General features: G+C 32.8%; 1 protein-coding gene across 1 annotated transcript; it reads left to right on the top strand.

Annotated features, from left to right (window-relative positions):
• Positions 1 to 9: 9 nt before the first annotated feature.
• LOC109538023 (acetylcholine receptor subunit beta-like 1) lies at positions 10 to 27977 on the top strand. The gene is made up of 10 exons (XM_019905059.2): positions 10 to 382; positions 516 to 652; positions 8163 to 8207; positions 8260 to 8369; positions 10295 to 10385; positions 12684 to 13031; positions 13239 to 13432; positions 14234 to 14395; positions 20810 to 21047; positions 22113 to 27977. The coding sequence occupies exons 1-10, from the start codon at positions 316 to 318 to the stop codon at positions 22275 to 22277; spliced, it is 1557 nt and encodes a 518-aa protein (XP_019760618.1). The 5' UTR covers positions 10 to 315; the 3' UTR covers positions 22278 to 27977.

Below are 27977 nucleotides of genomic sequence, written 5' to 3'. Positions count from 1 at the left end.
GGGGATGAGGGACTTTAGGGTAAAACCGCCCAGTTCACAACGTTCCTCCAACACTCGAGGAATTTAGCTGACTTGCTTAACCTCGCTTCTGATACTCGGGATCTGAGTTGTGACGATGTTTTGTTCGAGTAAACATGTTTGGGCAACATAAGAGTGTTTTCTTTTCGTGAGTGAGCCACGCGTTTTCGAAATATTTCTTAATGGAATCTAAATATATTGGCTTTCTTCTGAATAACATGGAAGAAGTCAAAAGTGACCGCTTTTTATATCGATGATATTTAGAATAATTTTAAAAAAATTGCACGAAAAACAGTCATGTGGACAAAAATTAAACGTCGTGTGTTTCCTTGGGTGCTACTGGTTCTACACGTTACTCATTTGGGTGAGTTCGCATTTATTACCGGCACACCCACTAGAAACTTTTCTTCTAAGTTTAAGATGTAAACAAAGCCCCTCCCCAACATTCCAACAAAGGCAATTATCTCACACCTCTATTAAAAACTATCGCATTTTAGGTTTTTGCTCTGAAGATGAAGAACGACTGGTTCGTGATCTTTTCAGAGGGTACAACAAACTGATACGCCCCGTTCAGAATATGACTGAGAAATTGGACGTTAGATTTGGTTTGGCTTTCGTTCAACTTATCAATGTTGTAAGTACACTATTTTCTATAGTTTGTACTATTCTATAAGCTCTCCCCTAAGTCGCAGCCACTCTAAAAGAGAACTAATTTCCGATACCATCAAAAACTAACCTTCCCTTGCTGAAATTGCTTTTTTATACAATTCACAACAAACACTTATTACTTTTATGTCTAAAATCTAACACAAACCAGAGTTGATTACTAGCTTAACAGGTTTAACGTGTATACGAAAATGGGTGTGTTTGTCATGGAAACTGAGAGTAGCTTCCACTAAACTACGATAATGCTTTACTACAACTGGGAAAAAGTCGCGACTATTTGAATAAAAAGTTCCACCAGCTTCCAAGTCTTAGTTAGTTTTGTATGTTATTTGAGATCGTAACAAACACACAAATTTCTTTTATTGTTCGGAGTGTTCCGTTTCAAAAATAGGTCATAGCAGTTGCCCTATTTTATTTTAATTTTATACTTTACGAGTCAAAACTGTAAGTAAACATGAAGTTGCGCAAATCAACAAAGGGGTTTAATTTTTTTAAGAATTTTTTATTATCGGTTTTCTATTGCAGTTTTTCAAATCAGGGGTTGCTAAAAGTACAATTTGTTAAAAGCTTTCAATTATCTAATACATTTTGTTTGATTTTTTATAGAGAACAACTTTAAATATAAAATTAGTGTTTTTGTTTCACATTTTTTGAAAATTTCTCAATTCTTCCGTTCTTAATCTGCAGCCACCAAAAATTAAGCAGAGCAATTTAAAAACAGTGAAAACTTGTGCTATTGTAAAAATGACGAAGAAAAATGCGTCAATTATTTAATGCATTTTGATTGATTTCGCATGCATCTTGTACAACAAGATTTCATCTTACAGAAAACAACTTCAAATAGAAAAGTCGTTTTTCCTCACATTTTTCAATTCCTTTGTTGATGTGCAGCCACCAAAAAGTAAATAAACGGAACAGTTTAAAAACAGTGAATACTTCTATCTATTGTAAAGAAATGATGATGAAAAGAAAATGACGAAAAAAAGCGCATTAAAGAAATTTGAAACAGAACAACTTTAAAGCTGTTTACTATTGAGCCGTCTAAGTCGAGTTTTTTCATCCCTGAAATATAAAGTTTTTAATAGAAAATGACGTAAATTTTAAACTCATCGACATAAAAAGTGTTCCAAGATTCGCCGTGGAAACTGTTCAAAAATCATACCGAGTTTCTATTGGGAATTATACACAAATAAAAGTCCATACATCACTTTTATTTATGTGCAGGTAAATCCAGGTTCGTTATCGCAAAACAAAAATGTCGAATATAAAATGATTTATTTATGAATTTGTAAACAGACCTATGCTGGACTGCAATTAAAATTGTCCGCTTTGTTGGACGAACTTTGTCAAATAACTACAGAATTTTTATAAAATTGTAACATTGTCGTAAAAACTTTGAGATTTCAGCCAAGGGCCGGATTGTTTCCAAATAATGTTTGTGATTTTTCTTCGCTGATCTGAAACATTCAGCAACATTTAAACGAAACGAAATTGTTTGGCACCCCCTCAAGATGCAGGCTACTCGTGCTTGCGAAAAGTCAAGAAGAAATTAGTTTCCACCTCCCGAAAAACTCAGTTATTCGGTTGCTGCAACAACTGCACGAAGTGGCAACCAATGAAGATGCCGAATTCTTAACTCTTTTGATAAATTTCGCTCTAAATCAATTAATACAAAATTGAAACTCTTTGAACAGTAAAAACCTTCGGAATCAGAAATGTATATTTAGTGTACCATTTATTTAAGAACTTTGCTGGTCTTTGCTTCGCTGTTTTCGCGAAAAATGCAATAACCTCTTCTTGCCATCCGTAAAGGTTAATTGAATAGGTAATGAAAACATAACAAATATGTTGGCTTTTCGGGAAAAATTCTGTTTCAACTGAGCAAATCCCACTGATAGATCACAAAGCTGGTGGCTTCTCGTCCGGCTGGGCGTAGTGAATATTTCAGATATCGGACTCGATAGCCCAGCAGGTTTAAATCTTCAATCGATTCCCATAAAATGAAAGATTTATCATTTGAGGTGCCAAACTAGCAGGCAAGACGTGAAGTAACGCTAAGACATGTAATGATATTGAACAACCATTAGCTACCAGACTTTAAAGAACCAAAAAATCCCAGATAGGATAAGCAGATTTTTTGAAAAATTACAGGAGTTATTTTTCGTTTATGTCTTTTTTTAATCCACAAATCAAATATTTGAAGAGAAACCGCTCCATCTAACTTCAGTGTTCCATGTTCTCTTACACATTTGTATATTTACCTACAAAAATAGATTTGAGATTCATTTGGATTTTGAGATTCATATTCCAAGCAAATATTTGACTTAATATTGCGCAGTATATTGGGGTTTGGAATTAGAATTAAACGAAAATGTATGCATGCAGCATAGGATTAATAATACATATTCACCTCTTATTAAACATCTTATCAAATAATCCAAAGCAGTTTTTGATGACGTTTTAACGCGATCTGTTTGCTTGAAACATGCGTTTAGAAAAAATAGTTTGCCATTTAATTAATGCCTTTGCATCATCAAGCCCGTATATTTATAAGGCAGAATATCTATCTAGAAGAAAAAACCCAACACAGCATATTCAGTATTTACTTAGGGAGTAAATTATCAAACCACACAGCAACGCCCTTTAAGGGAAACATTTAGGAAGCCCGTCCTATATTTTGCTCCCCTAAAACGCACAACATCGTCAGGAACAATTTACTACTTCACAATAACGGGATGATCCAAATAGATAAAACTAATTTCAATTTAAATTCATTGATGCCGCTAACAACTCGTTAACATGGAAATCCCATTAGATAACTGAAACGTTTTCGTTTTCAAGTACATGATCAAGTAGTTGAATATAAGGAAGGAAGGCACATCAAGAATATTTTAAGTGAAACATTAAAAGCTGCATTAATCAAATCGTCAAGTCGATTAACAGAAAATTTACATTCTTGATTATATCTATAAATTTGCCCTTTGGGCAACAAGCATTTCCAGCAAAGCAAGGCGATTTTCTAATCTTCAAATCTGTATGTGTGACTTTCTTCTGAAAAACATTCTTTCTGAAAATGTAGACTTTTCCTATAGGCTTTAAATGGGGAAGTATAGGCTTTGCTTTCATATATTCATCCACCACGAAAATTTGTTTTCCAAACCTGTATATTATTATAAATGCAAAAGCGTAGGTGTATCGTTTAAGCTCGCTTTATTTTCCATTGCATTCCGTCAATTGAAGACGAAATAATTAGCAAAATAATCAGGTTTTTCCAATAAAGTGCTTTATACAAATTGTTTACCATTTTGTCGAGCTAATTTAAAGATTTTGTTAATAATGAAAATTGTGCGACAAATTTTATTCAAAAACTATTATTTTGATCGGCATAAATCAATCAATGTTATGTTTAAATTCCGATATCTGAAGCCTGAAGACAAAAAAAGGGAAAACTTATCCTTTGCCTACTAAAACGACACAAATTACCTGATTGTACACTCCTTGATTAAATTTTCCTTCTATGCTCCGAGCTGCTTATATTATCTTGATTAATTTATATCAGTTGCTCAGAAAATTAAATTTCTAATAAAAAAAAAATGTCCATTGAAACAAAAATTTAACCACCATAAAATAATTACTTTAAATCTGTGATTTTCAGCATCTCATCTGATAGATCTAATAAATATGTAACGAATTTTTCAAAAGTGGGTCAGTTTTCCAATGTTTACTTTATTCGAATGGCTCACGTTTGCCCTAGTAAATAGTCCAAAGCCATCTTTCTTGTCCCACTTGTAACGAACAGTATGTCATTCTGCAATTTATGGTCATGAATTCCAAGTGCATCAAATTGAAATATATCCAAAACGCTTTGCATAGATATTTGCAATATGCCCAAACAACGAGAGTATAAAGGTAATGCTTTTTCCAGTTTTATCATTTCTGCTATGTATTGCCGATTTACACCAAGCAATTTAAATGTCAAATAATGGAAAATGATTTACAATCAGAATCTCAACAAAACAAATGATTACACGTGTGCATTTCAACTCGTTTTACCACGTGGCTTTAACATAACCAATTTAATTTAATTTATCAATAATTTAACATTTTAATCATTTGACTGTAGAACTCGTTTAATCAGTTTTTGCGTCTTTTAATTTCGGCTTTTAAATTGAAACACCACGTATATGCAACGAGTATATTTGACATTTTTGGTGAAGCTACTTTTACTCCCCTGAAGCTGGTGGATTATATTTAAGCAAAAATTGAAGTTTTCCCATCAAAAATACTGCTTTCGATCAGAGACGTTTCAAGTTTCAAACTATTTGTGGATTAACATTATAATCCACCAACAGTGGATGATTTAAATTAACACCAGCCAGTTGACAGTCAGCCGCGAACGAGAAATTTTTTTTTGCCTCAATTGACTTTGAGTAGATGTTTTTATTCAATATAGCACGAAATTATAGCAATTTCAAATACCTCTCGACCCTATGATCGATTTGAAACAGATACGAGTGTGATTCAATGTTGCCCATTAGCATCGCATAAGTTGTGATATTGAATATGTGAGAATATTTGAAGAGAAATTTTGTAAGAAACATTAAACAATCATTGAAAATACAATTTGGCCATGTAAAAATCAGCTACTCACCCTCAGGAAAAGACGAACAACCTGAAAATAACATAAACAATTAATCAAAAATATAATGCAAAACCACAATAAAGTCATAAAAATAAAGGGGTCCTCTGAAGTTTTAACTATATCTGGTGAGTTCCCTTGCATATCAATGCCTTTAAAATGACTTTTAAACTATATGAAAATTCGCTAAACAGCTTGCAAATTTCCTAAGGGTTTAAAGGCGGATGTATGCAAAATATTTTATTCTCTCCGGTCGGGCACGCCTTTCGGTTTTACTGTGTTAGATCAGCTATCTGCAAAGGATCTAAAGACAATTTCCGGAATGTCGACTTTATCGCATATTTCCATGGTAAACCCATGGGGATAATTCCGTAATTTATGCCTAGAAATTAATGCAATTTTTTAATTAATTCTAACTAAACACGTTCGATTTTTGGAGTTTAACTAAATGATTCACATACTTCGACAGATCGCTTTAGATAATTCAAGAAACAAATGTCAGCATCCGCAAACAGATTTTATTCCCATTAAAAAATTGGACCCCAAGGGCAAAATTCCTCTAAAGCTTTCCCTCAAAAACATCGAAAATTCCCACTTTGACAAGTTGTTAAAAAAAATAACGGGGCTCCAAACCATTTAGAAAATCCTGGCCTGCTAATTCCGGAGAATGTCGCTCTAACGACATATTCAAGCCCTTTATTTGCTTTCCAAACTTGCGACAGTCGACATTTAAAATTCAAATAATTCCCTGTGCAAATTCTTCACCGCATATGAGGAAGATGCGGAAATTGGCGAAAATAAGAACCGTCTTGGACAGCTAAAAAATTTTATTTCCACAATTTAAACAGTCTGAAGCGAAATAACTGACGGTATTACGGTGCTAATTGAATATTTGGAAATATTTAAGTGCGCTGTTCAGCCTAATTGTAATTATATAGACTCAGTCGTGAACACTTTTCTTATTACAAACTCTTCAGCATTCAGCTGCTTAAAATAAATACTCTCAAGACGAAGCCAATTACTTTAAATAAACGTTTGGATTAATAAGACATCAGACAATGTGATTAAGAAGATTTATTTATGTCAAGGTTGTAAGGGAAAACTAGGTAGATGCAGATGACACACACAGCACATGATAAAAGCATTGACAAGAAGTAAATGTTTACGAGTGGTTTACCAGAGACCATTCCAGAGCTATTCTTAGATCAGACTGTTAAAATATTTAGAGAAATGTATTGAAACCGGCAATTGTGCAAATATTCCTATATCCAAAAAAAAACTAAAAACATCAATAAGCCCACCGTTTACATTTTAAATTAAATTTAAATTGCCAAAACACAAAATCCTGCTATTTTCAGAATATTAGCAATCGGGCAAAATGTGTGTTTTTGAACCTTTCGAATCCAAAATCAACATTTAAATTTACAATATTTTCACATCCTATATGCAAATACTTTACCAAATAAAAGAAGCTTGTTCAAATTTGAAGAGATGCGGAACGGTAAATAAAATGTTCGGATGTTTTATTTATTTGGACCGTTTGAACGTCTGTGTATTTTTGTTTAGAATTTGCTTGAAAAAATACAAAATAAATTCAGAGGCTATATTCAAATAGTTTAACCGTTAATACTAACGATGATTTTGAGACAATTTTCTAAGGAGTCGTACTCGAGCGACAAAAATATTTCAAGCGGCAAAAATGAACAAAACTTATTCGAATATTCAGGAGAGGACAATTTATTTTTCCAAAATGAAATTCTGATATCAGTCACTAAATATAATGTCCCGAGACTCGATGGCAACCGCTTAACAAGGTATTTCGTGGTCAATCTTAAATGGGAAATGGGAAATACTGTGATGGAAGTGCAACAGTATCAGTGCGGAAATATCAACAAAACTTTCCTGCTTAAAAAATACCTAATAGGAATACAAACAAATGTTCATCAATCTGCATTGTAATTTTACGAATACTGGTCACGTTCCTAAAGGTATTGAAAAAAATCCCAAAGAAACGTCGAATTAAAATGAAATTTTAATCTGTCGACCATCCTGAACTTTTGTGGACAAGTCCTGTCTTCGAATGAAGCCACGTTTTCCTGAGTTGGGGTTACGAATAACAGAAATTCACATTGACGGATAATATAGTAAGGAATATGTACCTAACCAATGACAATCGAGGCACCAGTATATTTTCATAACTAATTAGTAATCAAGTTTTTAATTAATTTATGAAAATGACTGCAGACATTCTTAATTTACGCAGAAAAGAAACAATTAATATGCCCCAACAAATGTCGCAGTTTCAACTGAATAAGCGATAAATAAATTTCGGAAGTCTTCAAAGTTGCTTCAATTTCGATTATCGTTTTATACTTGGCATTTCCTGCATTTGCCATTTAAGGAAAATATATACCTGTGTAACTTTAACTCGTAACTTATACAGAATCTGCCCATTGAAATTCGAATTAAGTCATCCCTGAAATTAGCAAAACCCTATTTAATCATGAATTCACATTGTCTTAACAACAAGAGTTTGTTAAGTTCCTTGATATCTTCTGGAATATTATTCATACCCGATGTTAAAGGCGTACTGAATATTAATTAATACGAAGTCGACATGGGTTTCTGGTTTATTTTCCTGTGATAATTGGCATAACTTTACCCAAAATGTTACAAAAGATTTAAAGCTATTAATAAACTGATACACAAGTAAAGTTTGCACTTAATGGAGATCTGGACCACTTGAAAGTTGCAAATAAATAATGTAATCAACATAAGGCCATAGGCACAAGGCAAACGTAGCAAATTTCTCATTAGTGATGAAACTTGTTTGTTTCAGAACGAGAAAAATCAAATTTTAAAATCAAACGTCTGGCTTCGATTGGTAAGTTCGGTTCATTGTTCTTCAGAGGATGCTTGAAGAACTTCATTTGCAGGTCTGGAATGACTACCAGTTGCAATGGGATGAAGCGGATTATGGAGGAATCGCGGTTCTTCGGTTACCGCCAGACAAAGTTTGGAAACCCGACATAGTTTTATTTAATAAGTGAGTTTATTACATATTTTTTACAACTTTAAACTGCGTTTCTTATAATAATTGAACAATGTAATATTGTGGAGAAATCTGTAATTATTCTGCCTCAATATTTACCACGTTTGATCGATTTTCTAGTGAATTTAGCTGCTTTTAATTGTTTCCTTATTTTATCATTTGCTACAGTCAATATTTTATTTTTACAGATAATGAAATTTCATATTAAGTAAGCATATAATAAAACTAGTTTATAATAAAAAAAAAGCGTACTTGATCTTAAAAATGGACCCGAAAATTCACATATAACTCTTCACGGGTGATTTCTCAAGCTTTACGGTTCCTTAAGCATACATTTCTTAAAGACGACTATATATTCAAACTTTCCTCTTATGTAGCTGATTTGAAATACGTTTCAAATTATGAAAATATGTTAATATGCGCATTTAAAATCTATGGTATTCTAGCAGAATAAACTTTATAATAAACTGAATTTCCATTATTAATGCCGATATTAACGGCATAAGGTTAATTGATTTATTCACACTGAAAACGCTTTAAAAGCACACATGATTGGGTTATATGGAATATTCAAGGTATTTATTATTTTAATATCATATTCAAATTTTCGATACCGCTCCAGATTGGATTTCCTGGAAAAATCAGATTAGCCTACGTTAACATGCCCTTCATTTCCATATTAAAAACCTTTAGGGCTCGAACAGTGAAACGACATATTCCCATATGAATTACTTGCATATTCCGGAGATGACTTTAAAGGAAACAGGCTTTATATAACATAGTTGAAAGGACAAAATTTAAAGGTTAAAGAAAGAACTTTCAATCAAAAGAAATTCATGATTTCAAGACAAGAGGGTATTATTATCGAAAGCAAAACGTGTCTGTTTTTTTGGGTGCATCTGTAACGTTGCTAAAAATTCTCTGACAACTAAAAAAACAGAAACAAAAGTTCTATATTTAGAGTGAAAAGTAATCGTACCAAAAAATAGTTAAAAATTGAATGGAACATCGCTGTATTTACATGTGACATTAATTTAACGTATTCGAGAATTCAGGCAGATAAAGCTTAATTAAATCTTAATGAACGCGTTAAAGCAAGCAAATACTGTGTAAATTGCAAAACATGGAAATGAATTGGAATTAATTTAAATTAATGCTTAGTCACTCAAACCAACCAAAAGTAATAAATTAAGTGGGTGCTCATGAGGTTAATTACGTTATGCCAAACAGAGATTCGAAATGGATCAGTTTAATCAAAGGAATTCATGGATGCAGGTTGCAGGATAATCTTTGAAGGACTACGTTGCATATACAAGTTTTTTCATTAACTCACTTGACTATCGGATTGAAAAGGGAACTTATTTGAAGAGGTTGTGCTTGTATGTTCCTCACGTTCGACTGTTACGATGTGATTTTTTATGAAAGAGGAAGTATATATCTAATAAACTAAAGGCAAACTGGCAGGATTCGTGATTCAATAACGAAATAAAGGTCAAACCAAAGTTGTCCTAACATTAAAACATTATTTTGTTTCTGTTCAAAGCATTACTTTATACTGATTTTCATCTAATGGTCTTTCGAACCTCCTGCCAACAACCAAGTTAATAATTGGATTTTAATTAGTCCTGTTTATTTCTCAATTGTAAGCAATTTACTATTTCAATTCATCCATGCGTGAATATTTGACATTGAAATCCCTAGGGTTGGGCGAGTTGAGCCTTAGAGGTTTAGTTTGAAATTACTTTTCAAATTTGCCTGTTGATTTAATCGGATCAGTCCAAATAGTCGTTTTCCGGGATTATTTCATATCAATTCACTTTCCCTTTAAGGGAAGCATCAACAAGTAGACGGGAGAAATTACATTGAGTATTACGAGGCAAATTCACTTAAGCGCTTTTCATTTAATTTTTCGTTTTCAGTGCTGATGGAAATTACGAGGTCAGATATAAATCAAATGTACTCATATACCCTAATGGCGAAGTCTTATGGGTACCACCTGCAATTTATCAGGTGAGTAAATTTATATTTTTTTAAATCGCTGCAATAAACTCAACATACCAACAGACTTTGCAAACGTCTCAAACCGCCCTGAATTTCCGCATTTGCAAGGATTATTCAATATTTCTGCACTACTTTTTGAAACTGCCTGCCGACGCCCACCAAATATGTTACAGCCACGGTAATTCCTTTATATATGTGGCTGTCAGGTCCGTTATTACGAAAAATGCTTATTTATTTAAGAAGCCTTGAAAAGAAAGCCATTGAAATCGAGAATAATGGTCTGTGGCCTTTTTACCATTACCTGAATTGAAGCCTGTGTCCGAATTTGATGTAATCTAATTTATATTTGATATAAAATGAACTTTATTGAAAATAACAAAGTTTTTTGCGAAGTACAATATGACAAAGTTGGGGCACATTGGGTATAGTTGATTTTAATAATTGGCTTGAACATATAATTAACACCAACTATCTCAATACAGTCTGGATTAGCAGTATTTCGCTTTCATTTCAATTAAATTACTCTTAATGTCGTATATAGAAGACAAGTTAACTTAATTGTCCATTTATTTGGCAGCTTGTGAGCACCTAATCCAGATATTAAATCGTATACCTACAAGGTTATCCAGATTATACGACACGGGAAATTGCGGCTGAACTATTTAATTGTTAAAAGTAACATTTTACGGATCAGTGGAAGACCGTCGCCGGCACATTTTAAAATTATTTTTTAATAACATACTCAGTATATTAATTTGATATTTTTGCGCGGTAATTACTTGCTTAATTTAAATGTGTCAACCAGTACTTTATCACAGGAACAGGTGAAAATTGTAATTTTATTTACATGCAGGGTAATTCACAACCTTATAGGCACAGAATAGGGATGTGCTGAGAACTTCAGAACAAGTCGAGTTGTCATTTAAATTTTTTTTCTCAGGCCCAGTTTTAAAAATATGTTGGCATTTTCTCTTTAACTTCTACAGTTTATCAATCTTTTGCTCAATTTTTTTGCATATGCTTCTGTTTAGACCCTCTACCTAGGGCAACGCTGGTCAGCGCGATCGCCAGATTTAAATTAGTGTGATTTTTCTGTGGCGGACTTTCAAAGAATTTGTATAGTCAATGCCTGTTCAAACTACAGAAGATGTATGGAATCGAATCAATAATAATCTACTATTATAAAAAATTACATTCAATTATTGGATAAAGTTGACTTTAATTGTCGGCGAAGGAACCATTTATGCTTAACAGAAAACAGAGGATATTTTTAACAGCACCCTTAATTTTAATGATTAAATGACATTTTGACTTTGACATTAAATAATCCAAACTTATTGAATTTAGTGGAACTAATTTCATAATAAATTGAAATATTCGTTAAATTTTTGTGAATTTTTATTTGGATTACCTTACAGCCGATAAACTTTAGAATTTAAAAAAAATGAACTTTAAAGTTAACTCGGCAGCCATCCTACTGTCAGCCATCGTCGATTTTAACTTCAACTTATACATCAAGCTTTAAAAAAAAGTGAGAACAAAAGTATACAAAAAAAGTGATAAGAAAATTCATTGAAAATCACCCAGAAACCATACATGAACATATCTTTGTGCAAATAACTCGAAAATGATGGCAGATCCAAAAAAACTACGGGAAATAAAAAAATCTTAAATTGAACAACAAATTAAAAAATGTGTTCGTCGAAGCCAGTGGTGCACCAAAAAAAGTTTGGGGGGTAAAAGGGGGTATACCTCTAGAAAAAAAACACCCTGTAGATTTTTACTCAGTTGGCTTCCCTACGGCTATAGCATCTAAACAGTAGCCTACGTTCAAAATTTGCGCAAAATATCTCCGAAACTGCAGGAGGTAAAGAAAAAATACCAATATATTTTTTTAACTTTAACACCCTGTATCTCCTTAACCATGGGACTGAGAGAAAAAATTTAAATGAAAACTCGACTTTTTTTTAGGTCCTCTACACGCCTGTGCTCGGTGTCCATAGGGTTGTAAATCACCCTGTATATTTACATCAGTTTGCGCCGATTGGTGAAATAAAGTACAAGTTTCGGAAGCGTGCTTTTCAGGCTAAACCAGCTGATAATACGAATAAGCTTGAAACTCGCACACTTCGAAATCTGTACCTAATTAGATTATAAACTTTGACGGCTCTGATTATGCCGAAACTTTCATTATTCTTCATTCACCACTTGGCTCTTTGTTGGCACTATTCCGAAATTTTGAAAAACGATGGTATAATCAAGATTTATGTTTTACATGCTGATACTGATTAGTAAATTTTGTTTCAGAGTTCATGTACAATAGATGTAACATATTTTCCGTTCGATCAACAAAAGTGTATAATGAAATTCGGTTCCTGGACTTTTAATGGTGACCAAGTGTCGTTAGCGCTTTATAACAATAAGGAGTTCGTGGATTTATCCGATTATTGGAAATCGGGTACCTGGGATATTATTGAAGTGCCCGCCTACCTCAACATATATGAAGGAGACCATCCGACGGAAACTGATATTACATTTTATATCATCATACGAAGAAAGACTTTGTTTTACACGGTGAATTTAATTCTGCCCACGGTTCTCATTTCATTTTTATGTGTTCTAGTGTTTTACTTGCCAGCAGAGGCAGGCGAAAAGGTTAGTAAATGCATGCATGAACCACCTAGTTTGTAAATTATTAGTTGAGTCGTTGTCGAGCTCACTGCATAGCAGTTTATCCGACTATTTTATTTCTTTCAATGCAAGAATGACAGAATTACTTAATAAAAATTTCAGAACCAATTCATTCTTAATTGAATCCAATCATAATTAAGCTGTTCTTAAATTAAGTGTTTTGTCTTTCAGGTTACCTTAGGAATTAGTATTTTACTATCACTGGTTGTATTTCTGTTACTGGTATCGAAAATCCTGCCACCTACATCGTTGGTATTGCCGCTCATTGCCAAATACCTCCTTTTTACGTTCATCATGAATACTGTTAGTATACTTGTTACTGTAGTTATAATAAATTGGAACTTCAGGGGTCCTCGAACACATAGGTAAGCATTCAGAAACTTCCCTTTAGTTGCTACTTTTTCTACAATCAATCTAAACTAGCTCAGTTTCCAACTCATTTAATAACAAAAAGTATTTTGCGGCAATTATAACCTCAAGATTGACAATATTCTCATAAAACATATTGATGATAATACTTTGATGTATTTCTGCAAAAGCTTCCGTAAATCCCCTTGACATAAAAAGCGAATAATATTAAGCGCCAGATAGGTCGGATATATGAGTCAAAATTTACCTATTGATAGAATCCATTTCTTGAAATATGCTTATGTGCATTAAAGACTATTCATGGCATACGAAAAATAAATTGCATATCACACAAAAAAATAGATTTATTGATGTGCTCGCTTCAGTATCAACAATTTTAATTTCCTCGCATTTCTTTGTTTTCGTCAAATCCCTTTGATGCCGTGTGTAATTTGTAACTCAAACAAAACTTTTCAGTGTTTTTTATTTATGCATGAGCTGCAATATAAACTTTGCGCTCGTGTTGAAGAAACTAGGAAACATCTACAAGAGTAAGACGTTCCTGTTGCCACGAAACGCTCAGGAAGTTACATAAAAAGAACACTTTATCAGATCACGCTGTCGATTTATTCCCCTCAATCCCTAAAATCGCACGACTGAAAACCCCACAGATAACGTTTTCTTGCGAAAAAAAATCTGCTCAAACATTTGCGAATTTGCGAACGCCGGAACACGGCACCTCGAGCTCGAGCTTTTTATTTTTTTGCGGAGAAATTGAAAACGTATTAGAAATTAATAAATATTATTTCATTTGACAGAATGCCTTCGTGGATTCGGTTTGTGTTCCTAAACTATCTACCGGCAATGATGTTGATGAAGCGACCGAGAAAAACGAGATTACGATGGATGATGGAAATGCCCGGGATGGGGGTACCACCTCATCCTTATGGCGTGTCAAGTGATATTCCTAAACACATCAGGTAAGCAATATAAACAGAAACTGATAAGTTTTTTCGGGTTTTTAGGCCGTCGGAAAATAAAATTTCTTCCTGACATTTCGCAAGCACGAGTGACTTGCATCTTCAGAGGTGCACGTTTTTACGTGACAAAAAAGTTAAAAAACATTCGTCACTTTCAAAGAATATGAGTCATGGAAGCCTCGCTCGCTTCAATATACGAACATTAATTGTGCTATTCAAAGATCTGATTTATTAAATAAGAAAATAAAGAGCATTGACTTTGAAAAACTAAAACAACTAGTTGAACTAAAACTTTTTGGCAAACAGTAATTTTAACGCTCTTTTTTAGTCAATAAATGTCGATTTTGTAATTGAAATACTTTCTATAGTATTTAATACGATGCTTAATTTATTTTGTTAGCCCTTCAAAGTTTCCTAAATTGCTATTAATTCAGCCCAGTTCAGTGAAGGTTCGCACTGATAAAGTATTTCTGTGGCAGCTTAAAAGGTTTAGAGAAACAAACTACAAAAAGGCGAAATATATAAAAAGCCATATCATTTTGTGCTAAATAGTTTATTTAGAAGTAATTTATTTCTGTGGCTTGTTTTTTTTCATAGAATGATGAAGATGCAATGGAGCATAAAAGTTTACATCAATGAGTTCAGAAAAAATAAATACAATTATTAAAAATTACATTATTTTCTTATACGAAACAAATAATTTAAAACATTTTTTATAAAATTCTGGCTCCATGTACAATTAAAGCACGATATTTTTTCATTTTCAACTTCTCATAACGAATTTTCAATTTGTTTCATTGTCAAGCAGCTAAGTAAAGTATTTTGATTGTATAAGACAAACACCATGTATTCCGTTCTGAGACCCAGATAATCTTGGAATTGGGTTAAGCGTTATGTTTGTGAAGCTCGTTTTCTCAAACATTATCCTCATAAATGACGAATATCCTGGATTTTTTATTCAAATCAGGCGTTTATGTCGATTTTTACAGAAAATAGATTAGAGTCGATATATTAGAGCAGTTTTCCTTCTCTTTCGATTCATTTGTATTGTTGTACGCTCTTGTGCGCTAAAACGTTACATTTTATGGCTAAACTCATTGAAAGAGAATTCTATTCAAATGGTTCTTTTCTTTGTTATTGATCAACTTCAACTATAGAAATAATTGAATTAAACTGCTAACTCCGATGAGCGCGTATGATTTTATGTTAACAAAGTTTCAATAGCGCATTTTCATTTTCAATGTCTACACTGCTTAGATATGGAGACTTTTCCCCTAATAATAATAATAAATATTTGAAGAATATCTCTAGAAAAACTTTAAGATATGGATTAAACAACAGGGATTTTGAAGGAAAAAGAAACCTACCATACAAATTTCATTATTATTCAGGAGGAAAAAGACAATCAATTTGAAAATCAAGTAGTCCCGAAGATGAATCAAATAATTGGCGTCTTCCATAAAATATGGGCTGAAAATTTGCTAAATGAAGATAACAATAGTTAAATGAAGATAAAGAAATTTAAAGAAGGAACGGTGAATAATTAGCTTTGGAGGAATAAATGGACATTTGATTTCCACTAACGCATAAGATTTTCCATTTATAATCGTACACCATCTAGCGAAAATCCCAGCTATGGAAATGTGTCTGTCTAGAACATGGGATTTATGGGATATAACAGCCGCTGACTGTTATATCCCATAAATAATCAACTATTGAATTCCACTTAAAAATAGATCTGCTTCTTGCAAAGCTGCGATTGTTCAGAAACAGCTAAGGTCATATGAATATGTTATTCTTCCTGACATCCGATATTTTATATCGCACTTAAAAGCATATTACAATACCAACTGTAACCAAAGGAAGTAAACCAAATGTTACCAAATTTTAACACAAATGTTACTCGTTAAAAGTAGTTTATACTTAGCCGTGAGGGTGCATTTGGACTTTTGAATTCGCAATTAGTAAATAGGGTTTTCAGTTGACTTCAAGACCAGAACCAAAGAAGAAACCGCCTCAGATATTGGCGGCGTCGGTATTTTCAAAGGGACATCAAACGATTTTTTGCGAGGCCAGCCGGTTTATCAAGCCGCAAACCTTAAAAAGGATCTGGAAAATAACATCTAATTCATTCTGGTCAGGCCTGGTCTTAAAACTCAACCAATTAGGTGAACCCTCAAAGGGGCCATTTCAAGCAAAGTACAAATTATTTGTATGAACAGTAGACTTGTATATAAAAAAAACCGCAAGAGAATCATGATCTAGACACAAATAAGAAGAAAAGATTAAATGAGTGGCAAACTACATTAAGAGCAAAACCAGAAGGTAAATATTTTTCAAAAGGGCGCAAAATAGCTCAGGATGAGGTACCAAAAATATTTTATATTTTATCAATAAAATCCTACATTAATTCTAACAAAAATGTGAGTGTTTGATGTCGCAGTGCGGTTTTAAATATACATACATCAGTTTATTTAAAAACAAAATGGGAACTGCAGATTTATTCCGACGGAGACCAAATAAATCAGATGCTTTAAACACTGCATAAATCAATTATTAAATACATATATTAAATCAATTATTAATATTAAAACAGAACGCATTCCAACGACCAACTACCAAAGTTTTCATCTAAAAATCTGTATTTGTGTAAAATTTACCTTTAAAATCGGAATTAGAAAGCAGTAAATAAGCCAGCAAGTAACGATTTTAAGTTATATTCCGTTACAACTGGACTGAATATTTGATTATTTAGGAGCTATCACAAAATGTGTATGGCTAATCTAATTCTCTCCATTGGTAGCTCTGATTAGAGATGTCTCTCCGAAAGGAGATCTGGATAAACTGATTACACTCGATGTCAGTTAAAACGATAAATCCAATTTGTTCTTTGACTCTACTACTACTAAATCATCTAAACGATGACAATTCAGCGAATGTTTAGTTTACCTTAAAAGACTCTATTAGCGTATGGTTTAAAAAAAACTCAAAGCGAAAGGAAATTTCTAATGGAATCTGACGAAAACACGAATCTCGATTTTAGTTCGACCCTTTGAGCTTCATCCGCAGAATTAGTTTCAGAAGATAATTAGAATCCTACTTATAGAGCAAATGTTGAACTTTGAAACAAAAGGGCTTGGGATGCTTTGGGTAAAATACTAATCCCAAGTGAAAGATGTATTTAAGGAAATCCCGGCCTAAGGTCCAAATTATTTTACTCAATTTCCCAATTTCAATCTTGTCGAAATTTCGTCGACCGACTTTCGATTCGTTGAATTTACGTACATTCCGTTAAGCTACTTTACCTTCAAATCTTGTTAATGTTTTATTTCTCCTGCGCTCAAATCCTGTCTCTTGCCATTTGGAATGATGGAACTTTTTCGATAACCCCCGATGGCAGTTCGCTGATAAAGGATCAATGGAAAATAATTTGATAACGTTTCGAAGTATTTTACGACAAGCGAAAATGTCGACCGCGAATTAGGGTTAACCAATTGGGCTTGAATTTTATGTCTTGAAACATCGGCAGTTTTTCTCCATAGAGGCTTTTAACGAATTTGGTCTTCAAAAATTATCCACTATTTCACACTAAACTGCATCGATTAATCAAGGATGCAGACAGACAAAAACGTATCATAAAAGTCAATAATCCTGTAGAAAAATGGAGCGTCAACAGATGTTTGAAAACTAGTACAAATTAAATATTTCTACTAAAACATCGTCTTCTAAACTATTACGAAGTACAATACAATTTACTCCATTCAGCAAACGGACGAACTTCGGGTAATGTGATTAATTAAATCTGAATTACAAATTCCAAGTTCGCTCTGGATTTGTAAACCTTGATTTAATGAACAAATTTCGGACAATACTCTACAGCTTCTTCCAAAGTAGGATACAAGAGAACTTCTCCTTACCTTGTTCTGTATTTCAGCGGATGGTTTCCTTGAGGACCGTCTCATTCCCACTTCAAAACAATGAAAGCTGAAAACAATGAGACACTTTGTCAGGAACCTTTGTTAAAGTCAATATTAGAATCGCAATATGCTTGAAATTGAATATTAAAACAACGGTATGAAGTTTAATGAGGCATTGCCAATGCCAACAAAGCCAATTTATACTGCTCGATATCCAAGTAATTAAAGAACTTTTTCTAACACCGCAATAAACTAAAATTAAAGCAGAATGAAAAAGTGCAACTAACCCATTTAGATGTAGGGAAAGTAAAAAGTTATTTAGTAGAAAACACCAATTAGTAATATAGAACACAAAAGCGGATGTAACAAAATATTGCGGCAAAGGAAGATGCGGTAGAAAAAGCGATTTGGTGAAAGTTTAGCTCATCGGTTAAGTGCCTTATTAAAAAATTTCCCCACAGATCGATTTCTCCTCTGCACCCGTTTTCCATAGAAGATTTATCAGAGTAAAATTTCATGCCGCAAACTTGCCATTTGTTTTAGGATGGAATTTGGCAAGCTTGAGGATTATAGTCGTATTTTGCTAATAAATTAGAGCTTCAAATTTCCGCAACTTTCATTTCCAGTCAGCACCACGTTGGAACTTAATACACATTTTTAAATCAAGTAATCACATATGCACATACATTTAAAGGGCTTGAATAACAAGGAACCTGCGAATATGAAGGATATTAAAGATTCAAATTGGCGAAAGCTTTGTACAAACCGGATCGTTCCGTCCTGAAATCGGATATTTCCTTTTAAAATTTAAATACTACAAATAAAACATGAACCGTTTTCGCAGCGTGTTTCAAAAGGAGATCATTTTTCATGAAAGAATGTTAAGAAAATGTATTTTATAAAGAGTAACGAACTTCCGTAATTAATTTTGAACTGCCCCGAATTCCGGCTCCTAAAATAATTAAAAGACATAGAAAACAGACCAATTTTGACCAGCTTAATTCTGCTCGAAAGCTCTGCAAATGCTTTGTGATAAAAACGAAATACCTACTTTGGTAAAACAATTATAACAGTTTTTAATATTGCTTTCTTGCTCAAGTCGCCGAGTTATTCCTAGATGAAATACAGGAAAAAGACTGTTGAGTTGGATGAAAAATAATATGACATTTAGCAAAATATAGGATATAAAAACCTTGGGCTAAAATATTCAGAGGTTTCTTTGCTTCTTCACGTACATTTATTGTGTATGGAATGGAAATGTATGAAAATGGAAATAATTTTTCAACATTATTTTCCGCTAGTTTCGTTTAGCAGTCTGTAATATTCGGTTTGGTTGTCAACCGAAAAGCGTAAATTTTTATATGTTTTGTTTCTTGCAGTCACAATATTTTTATTTTTAAACTCAAACAACCATTATTTGACTTTTGATGTTTTTTCTAGGAAATAAAGCACGATATGGAAAAATTAAGTACTTTTAAACATTTTACACAAAAATTTCAAGGGTTACAAAAAACTTGATGGACTCGAATAAAGCAGTTTCAATGTTTTATTATAAGTTCACCAATTATCAAGAACGAATCACTTTCAAGTTCTAAATAAATACTAGTTCATAAAAGTGCCTAAATAAATACCATTTAATTTTTGTTTTATTGAACATTTGAGTAGAATATTTCTTTTATTAAGAGATCCAAGTGCGCATTTTTTTTTTCAGGAAATATCGGAGAATTAGGGACAGCCAACTAAAATGCGATATTTTAAAGCTCAAGAAATGTCTGGTGTTTTAAATGGCTCCAGACTGTTTAAGAATGGAAATGTGGTTTCCTAGATATAAAAACCCACACATTCATTTTATAATAGGAAATATGGTTAAGAATCTATTTAGAAAAACCGAAAAGTTTATTCACACTTTGATACCCTGTATCTCGGAAACTATTAACTTTCGGATAAGACAAATTTGCCTAAAGCGCAATATTTTTCCAGTCAGTAAATTTTGTCACATTAGTTGAGGACCACGCTGTATTTTGCACTGGTATTTGGAATTTCATATATAAAATAGAACGCAAAACATTTCGATTGAGCTCGGAGACGCATGAATGCTTGTAAGTGACCTTACTTTCGTTCCCCCCATGGGATCATGATGCTTTCAAATTAGAATTCACTACTAAGAAGAACGGAAGCGAAGTAAGAAATCCACCCCATTCTACTTATACCAGATAATCGGGAGGTAATTTGTATGCAAATAGCGTCTTAAATTAATTTACTGTCACTCAGGTTTATTTTCTTTGAAAGCAATTTAGTTTCAGAATTGTCGTTTCCTAAGTGATATTACCGAAGAATCCCAAAGGTAATCCCTCGTAAAAATGAGGTCACGTCACATTGAAAACCGAAACTTTATTAAAGTTCGTTTAGATCGAAACATTGTCGTTATTAACTTTCAATGATTAGGATCAGTGGAAATTGCGCTTTCAAAATCAAATTAGAGATATTTTTGTTTCAGCTCAGTGGAATCACAAAGCAAAGTAGAAGTGATGGAGCTGTCCGATTTGCACCATCATCCGAACTGCAAGGTGAACAGGAAAGCAAATGCGGAAATAAGCGTGGGTGTGGCTGCTGAAAGCTGTAGAAGAGAAAGTGAAAGTTCGGATTCTATTCTACTCTCACCCGAAGTCTCTAAAGCGACAGAAGCAGTAGAATTCATTGCAGAACATTTGCGCAACGAAGATTTGTATATACAGGTATCAGAAATTGTAGCAATTTGAATGTAGAATAGTTTGTAGGCTGGGTATTTGGTAAATTGACCCTAAATGCACTTTGTCTATGGCTGTGATAACTAGTCAGCTGTGATAACTAAATCGATGTTCTGTTTAATTCAAAAAGCATGGGGGATTTCATATTTTCAAGTTGAATTTTCACAAGTTAATACATTGTGAAAATTCCCGTAAAAGTCCCTACTTAATTAGTGACTCTCGTTAACATTTTTCATAATTTCGATTATTTTGGCGGCCGCTGAATTAAAAGTTTAAAAGCTTCAGTTAGAGAACGTGCATTTGTATTTCATCCTTTGTTGCGTCCAAATTATAGTCCAAGCAAATTCTAGAATAATGTTATGCACCAGCTTAGAATAAATCATGAAATTTCGGTGACTGTAATTTTTCTAGATTTCGTTCGCATTAGTTAACTAAAGCAGATTGCCTTTATTATTTACAAAAATCATAATGCCTAGATATCCTCCAAGTTATGAGGAATTTGATGTTTTAATTATTTACTTTTTATACAGCAGCAACTAAATCATCATTTTGTTATAAAACGTTTGCAAAAAACCTCTCTCTATCATGACTGTGGCTGAATTGTTATTTAATTCCGCAATTTGTTTTTCTAACATTTAAGAACGTCAAAAAAAAACTTACATACAAAATCTGGAAAATCACTCTGTCCTTGCGAGGCAGGCAGCCAACAATCTCGCACCATCCAGAGTATTGATTCCTGCAAAGAAAATCGCAATTTTAATGTAAAATTTTAAGCGGTTTGATCGAATACAGGCCCCCATAAATTCGAAAATCATAATTCATTGCAGACAAATCTGCTTAAGAGATTTTGATTTCCAATACCTAAAACAATGCGTTTGTGATGGCTTGAAAGCACTCGAATAATTCGAAGCAAGATAATTTTTAATGTAGAACATTTAGGATTTTATGAGACGTTTGGTCTTACTACTAGCTAGTCTGCTGATAATATATGCATTTTCTTCAGTAAATAGTCGGAAAATCTGAGAAATCACTAACAAGTTTGATGTATTTTAGACACGCGAAGACTGGAAATATGTGGCAATGGTAATAGATAGATTGCAACTATACATGTTTTTTATTGTGACTACAGCAGGAACGGTGGGTATTTTGATGGACGCACCCCACATCTTCGAGTATGTGGATCAAGACAAAATAATAGAAATATACCGTGGAAAATAGAAGATATGGATAACTCAGATACTTGCTCTGATCAAGGCTCCAAATCATGTGGCTTCCATAAGCGAAACTCACAACAAAGGCCTATAGTTCGGTAAATAGTGTACTGCGACTGGCGGCAAATAAATCCAATGATAATAGATTTATAACAAATTAATACTGAATAATTTTGTTTTGAAATAAAAATTACTCGTATCGAACGCGGCGCGTGTGAATTCGAAAACAATATTTTGTTTATTAAGTCGACAATCGATAAATGAAACTCCGTGTGTGCAAATGATTAAACGATATCGTCTTTTGTCGCGATCATTCATTTTTGTAGTCTAATAAACTTTCTAATAAAATAGGACGAATTGCAAAAGCCATTTTATACTTTTATATTATGTCTCAGAATAAGAGCAGTATCAAACTTTAATCCACACGAATATTGTGCTAACGATCTGTCCGCTAAAGCACATTCTCAGTCTCAGAAACTCGTAGCAAAATTAGGGTATGAATTATGCAGGGTGTCCCATGTAAAATTTTATACCAAAGCCTCACAAGTTGTTCCTTATTTCACTTCCTATCACCGTTTAATTTGTCGCTTGAGTCAAATTATCGGCAATAAAACTGAATATTTGAGGCAAAACTTGACACTTAATTTCAACTCGAAAAGCCTGATTTAATTAAATTCTATTTCGATACGAATACTGGATTTGCATCGACAATTAATTGAAACCCTTGACATGCAAGCCAAGCGCTTCAAGAACTTCTCACCGATAGAATATGATTCAAGCAACTAATTTTAACTAAGTTTGTACATATTTACAGTTCTATGCCCGGTTCGAAACCCTTTTGCAATTAGTTCTACCAAAACATTTATATAACTTTATCAGACTATTAAAACAAAGTTGTTACCAATGGTGCAAAATATTATAGAAACATTTTTTTTATATATAAATCAGTATTCAGCTCAATAATTCCGGTAAACGTGTACTTCAGACACCGAGATTTGTCAAAATAGAATTTTTAGGTCTATCTTCCATGTAAAAAGTAAGCTCTAAACATCAAGTAGATTACAAAAAAATTTTGTATATGGGTTTTTTTCTGTTTATTATTTTGCTTCGTGTGCTTTTTTCAGTTAGACAATGCTCATAAATCATTCTTCGCAATTTTGGTACAAACAAAGGTTCTTGCCAAATCACGTACTTACTTATATATTGAATTTATGTCGGTAAGTTCAGCTAGTGAGACCTAATAGGTCCAAAACCGGTCCTGGAAGTGCTCGCTTCTAAAGGTGCGTCCAGACCTGACGAGCCGAGCCCGAGCCGAGGCAAATGTACTTGTTGTTTCGTCAAAACGCTGACATAAATAAATCGCCTGTCAGTATTTTGACGAAACATCAAAGGAACATGACATAAGGTGCCTTTACACTTACGCTCTTATCGTGTGCGATTGGAGCGCCCCGTCTAGTTGCGCACGAAAGACGCTAGTCTAAAGAAAAATACTGGCGTATGCGAAAGTTGCACGTGGAAACCTGCAGGCTTTGCGTAGCGGCAACAAACTGCAAACTTTTGCACACATTTTTGTACATCGTTCCTTTTTGTGCGGGATTTTCCGGTGTGATATCAGAGTGGCCTCAAATCTCTGGTATTTTGCTTAGAAATAATTTGGTGAGACTAAATCCAACAAAATTTTGAAAGTTTCACAGTCCATGCGAAGATAATTTTTTAAGTCGTCAGGATAGTATTGTCGTAATTCATTTATTAATATCATATGCCCATATTTATTACGAAATTTCCTCAATTTTTCCACCCAGAATCCCTTTTCTTTTTTTTATTCATCCATCAAATTTATACACACAGCTAAACACAGAGCCACTTTAATTTTGTTGCCTAATTTTGTACATTTTGAGCCAAAACTGTGGTCAATCCTCCAAGAGTTGGTGATTAGAACGTTGCAATTCTAGTGACACGCGAACGTATTGTAAGTGTAAAGGCACCTATAGCCTAGAACCTGTGCCTGTACCGAGCATTTATGACGAGGAATCAGTGGAAAACTTTTTCGAACTAGTTGCAAAAATGAGTAGCACATTTCGAATTTCGAAACGAATAGCTGCTTTTAATTTTACAATAAAAAATTATTGAAATTAATTAGCTACAATTTAATCATGCTAGTTTCTTGGTCAAACAAACAAAAACATCAGTTTAGATGATTTTAATTTAAAAAAACACACACAGGCAATTTTACAATTACATATCAACTGATTTTTCCATAGAATTTTCACTTCTTTTTAGTTTGTTTGGCAACTTGGCATCATCCTATAAAAAAAATCAGTTGATATGTCTGACGAGTCGTTTTGCTTTTTTTAATATCACGTTATTTAAAAAATTTAAATATCATTTTTAATATTTCAAATTAATTTTCGCAAATTTTTGTCAACTCCCTAATCATCATTTCCTGTGAGTCAACGCGAAAGGTATACAGGGTAAAGGCAACTAAAAAAATTAAAACGCCCTATCATGTAAAGCTGATAATGCTCATTAGCGTCTACTGATATATCAGCCAAATAAACGGAGGACATAGTACTAGATTTAAAGCTTTACTATTGCCGTGCACTTGTGATTATAGTTAAAATTGTGCTCATGCAAAATAATGTATTTAAACCTGATATAATGTATATAAAATTTCTCATCCTTGGTTTCGTTTACCTCTAGAAAGCACAATTAATTGTCCCAGTTTTTCAAAGGCATTAATCTTGATCCTGAATGATTTTCCGCATTTATGTGCAGCCTTAATATACCACCACCGTAAGCTTTACAAAATTTAGCATTTAATTGGTCGGGAAAAATTAAATAGTCCCACTTTATTCGCTCATTTCCTTTAAATTTACTAGATAGTTTGGAAAATTGTGCAGACAATATTTTCAGGTTTAAAACTCGGTCTAGTCGTTGAGGAACTGTGTATCAATTTTGTCAAATGAACGAGTGCAATATTGAAATAAACGAATTTGCGATCGACAAAGTTTTCAGATATATGAAAACAATTTAGAGTTTACATTTTTAGGAGAACTGTCTTTCATAACGTAATCTATTGATGTATTTAATATAATATTTTATTTTGGCAAATATATGGTGTGTCGACAGTCTTGGCAAAAGGATTAGTAAGTAATTAGAGTTGTCAAGATCTTGCAAGAAACCGACGAATATTAACACTGTCGTTTATTATAGATTAGAGTAGAATCAATAAATAGGCAGTGTTATACTGTAATATTATATTTATATGTATGTCATGAAATAATGTACGCATTACATGTTGTCAATAAATTTACGTTTTAAAGTGTCTGCAAAAAAGTTCAATGTTCTCAAAAATTTCTCCAACCACAATCGAATTTTGACAATATTTCTTTGCATGCCATAAGCAAGACAATTATATCATCAAGGTTGTGACATTTTTGTCAATGTTTATTTAAAGATAAACAATTATAATTAAAAACTTTCCTAACAATGCACCTAGATTATAGATTATTTGATGGCCAAATCCACAAACCGACCTACCATTATTGTGCCAAGTATAAATCTCGTAAAACGTAATCTTCCCTTTTAAAAGTTCCTAAAATGTTTTCAATTGTGACTAATCACTAAAATAAGAGTCATATAAATATAATGTTAATTTTTTTAAATATCTAATCTAATTAGACATCTGTATAGTGTAGAAAATGTATTTGTTACCAACGGTACTAACTTATATCGAATTTTACACTATTCGTACGACATAAACACCATAAGTAAATCAAAATTGCATTAGATTCATCTAAAAATTTCAGACTGTATTAGAAAACTTTTCATAATTTCATGCAACATATTTTATTGAGTGCGGAAACTGCCAAAACGCGGGCTTCCAAATCCTTCATTTTTACAACTTTTTAGCGGACACTTTTGCTAGTGTTTTATTACACTCATTATGTGCCAATGTATTTCCGTTGACTACTTTATCAATTGATTATCATTTTCTTATTTTATAGGCTCCCGAATAGTAAAACAATAATCATCAATAATGTGATTAGATCACTTGAAATTGACTCAATTCACTCACACTCGCTCATTCAGGTTGCATTCATTGAAATTATCCATTATACATTAATAATTATAAGTCACACCTCATATTGTAATTAGGCGATTAATTTTTATCAAATAAATGAAGTGCTTTGTACAAGATGTTACGGAATCTAACTATTTGCCTAAGGAAGTGCATGTTAAATTTTAGGCCATAAGTTAGAATGTTTCAAATATACATATTTAAAGTACTTTATGTTAACGTTAAAAAGCTAATTGTCTTTATTGACTATGTTTTAGTATAACTGCAGTTCAGTGATTGTAAACCCATATTCGTATTTAATTAAGCTTAAATATTTAGGAAGCAATAATAAATCGTTTTAACATAATTTGCAATACCTAAAGCCCTTTACGATTAACACCTGCAATATTTACTTGATAGAGATTAAAATAATTTAGTTGTTTTTTTGTAACACCACATTAATTAATTCTTGGTTTCATTTAATTGAAATTGTTAAAATAGAACATGTAATGCCAATTAGTGTTTATTACAATAATGTGTATAATTTGCTTCAAAGCCTAATTTTAGTCAACATCTACAATAAATTGTAAATTGTTATGAATAAGAGGAATGCTTTGATGGAATTCGCATATTGTATTGGCCAAAAATGCCAAAAAATATTCGTTTTCTCATCATCTGTACATAGTCATTCCTTTCTCAATACTGGTCCCTATTTCCCGAAATAAGTGCCAGAAAAATTGCAAAAGCTTTAAATAAAAATTAAGGGAAAATTCTGTATCATTCTTCGGAGTCATAAAGTTTATTTTGTAATACTAATTTTTACAGTTAGCAAGTATTTGTCGTTTCATAAGGCCTTAGGTACATTGAACTATCAAGTAAATTGCCTAACATCCTAGGATAATAGTCAATAAATTATTAAATCGATTAGCCATACTTTTCTTTTAAAAATCACAAACCAATCAAAAAATGACCAATTTACTTGAAAGTTGCATTTAAATGAAGTTTTCTGAAACAAATTTGCTCAATATTTGACAGAACTTACGAACTATGCATACATACGTAAATATGTACACTTCCGTCTTAAGCCCAGCTCCAAAGGGATCGAATTATATAAGTTTGTTTATGCTTATCGAGAAAATGCTTCAGATTTTATAGGCGAAAATTTCAATTATAGATACATTTGCACATTAACTAGCACCTTTTTTGCTCATTTATTAATGCTTATGGTCTTCCAGCGTGTTCACGGTCTTTGGAAAAATTAATTAGGTGACTGTTGGTTATGAGGATTTATTGCACATTTTCTTTGAAAAAACAAAGCTTGTGATGACAAGACAAGTGATTTTGAATATAAATTAGTGTTGGCATGCAAAATTTTTTCTTCTCAGTTTTTTGCTTGAAAGACCTCAATTAACATTTCATATGATTAAAAAAAAATGATCCACTTGAAGAAAAAAGGGAAACCCCGTATTAATACTAAACTAACGTATAGGAATTAGTACCGTATAGCACTGCCTGTCGTGTTTCAGCACATAATCGCTTGGAACACCACTGTTTGACTACTATAACTTAATGAGAAAATACTGTTACTGTTAATGTAATGTATAATACATTAACAATAAAAACCAAAAAGCTAACTGTTATTAAAAA

Source organism: Dendroctonus ponderosae, unplaced genomic scaffold (assembly GCF_020466585.1).
Source record: "Dendroctonus ponderosae isolate FM_Combo_2020 unplaced genomic scaffold, Dpon_F_20191213v2 Dpon_F_20191213_1, whole genome shotgun sequence".
NCBI lineage: Eukaryota > Metazoa > Arthropoda > Insecta > Coleoptera > Curculionidae > Dendroctonus > Dendroctonus ponderosae.
This window is presented reverse-complemented; position numbering and strand designations above follow the sequence as displayed.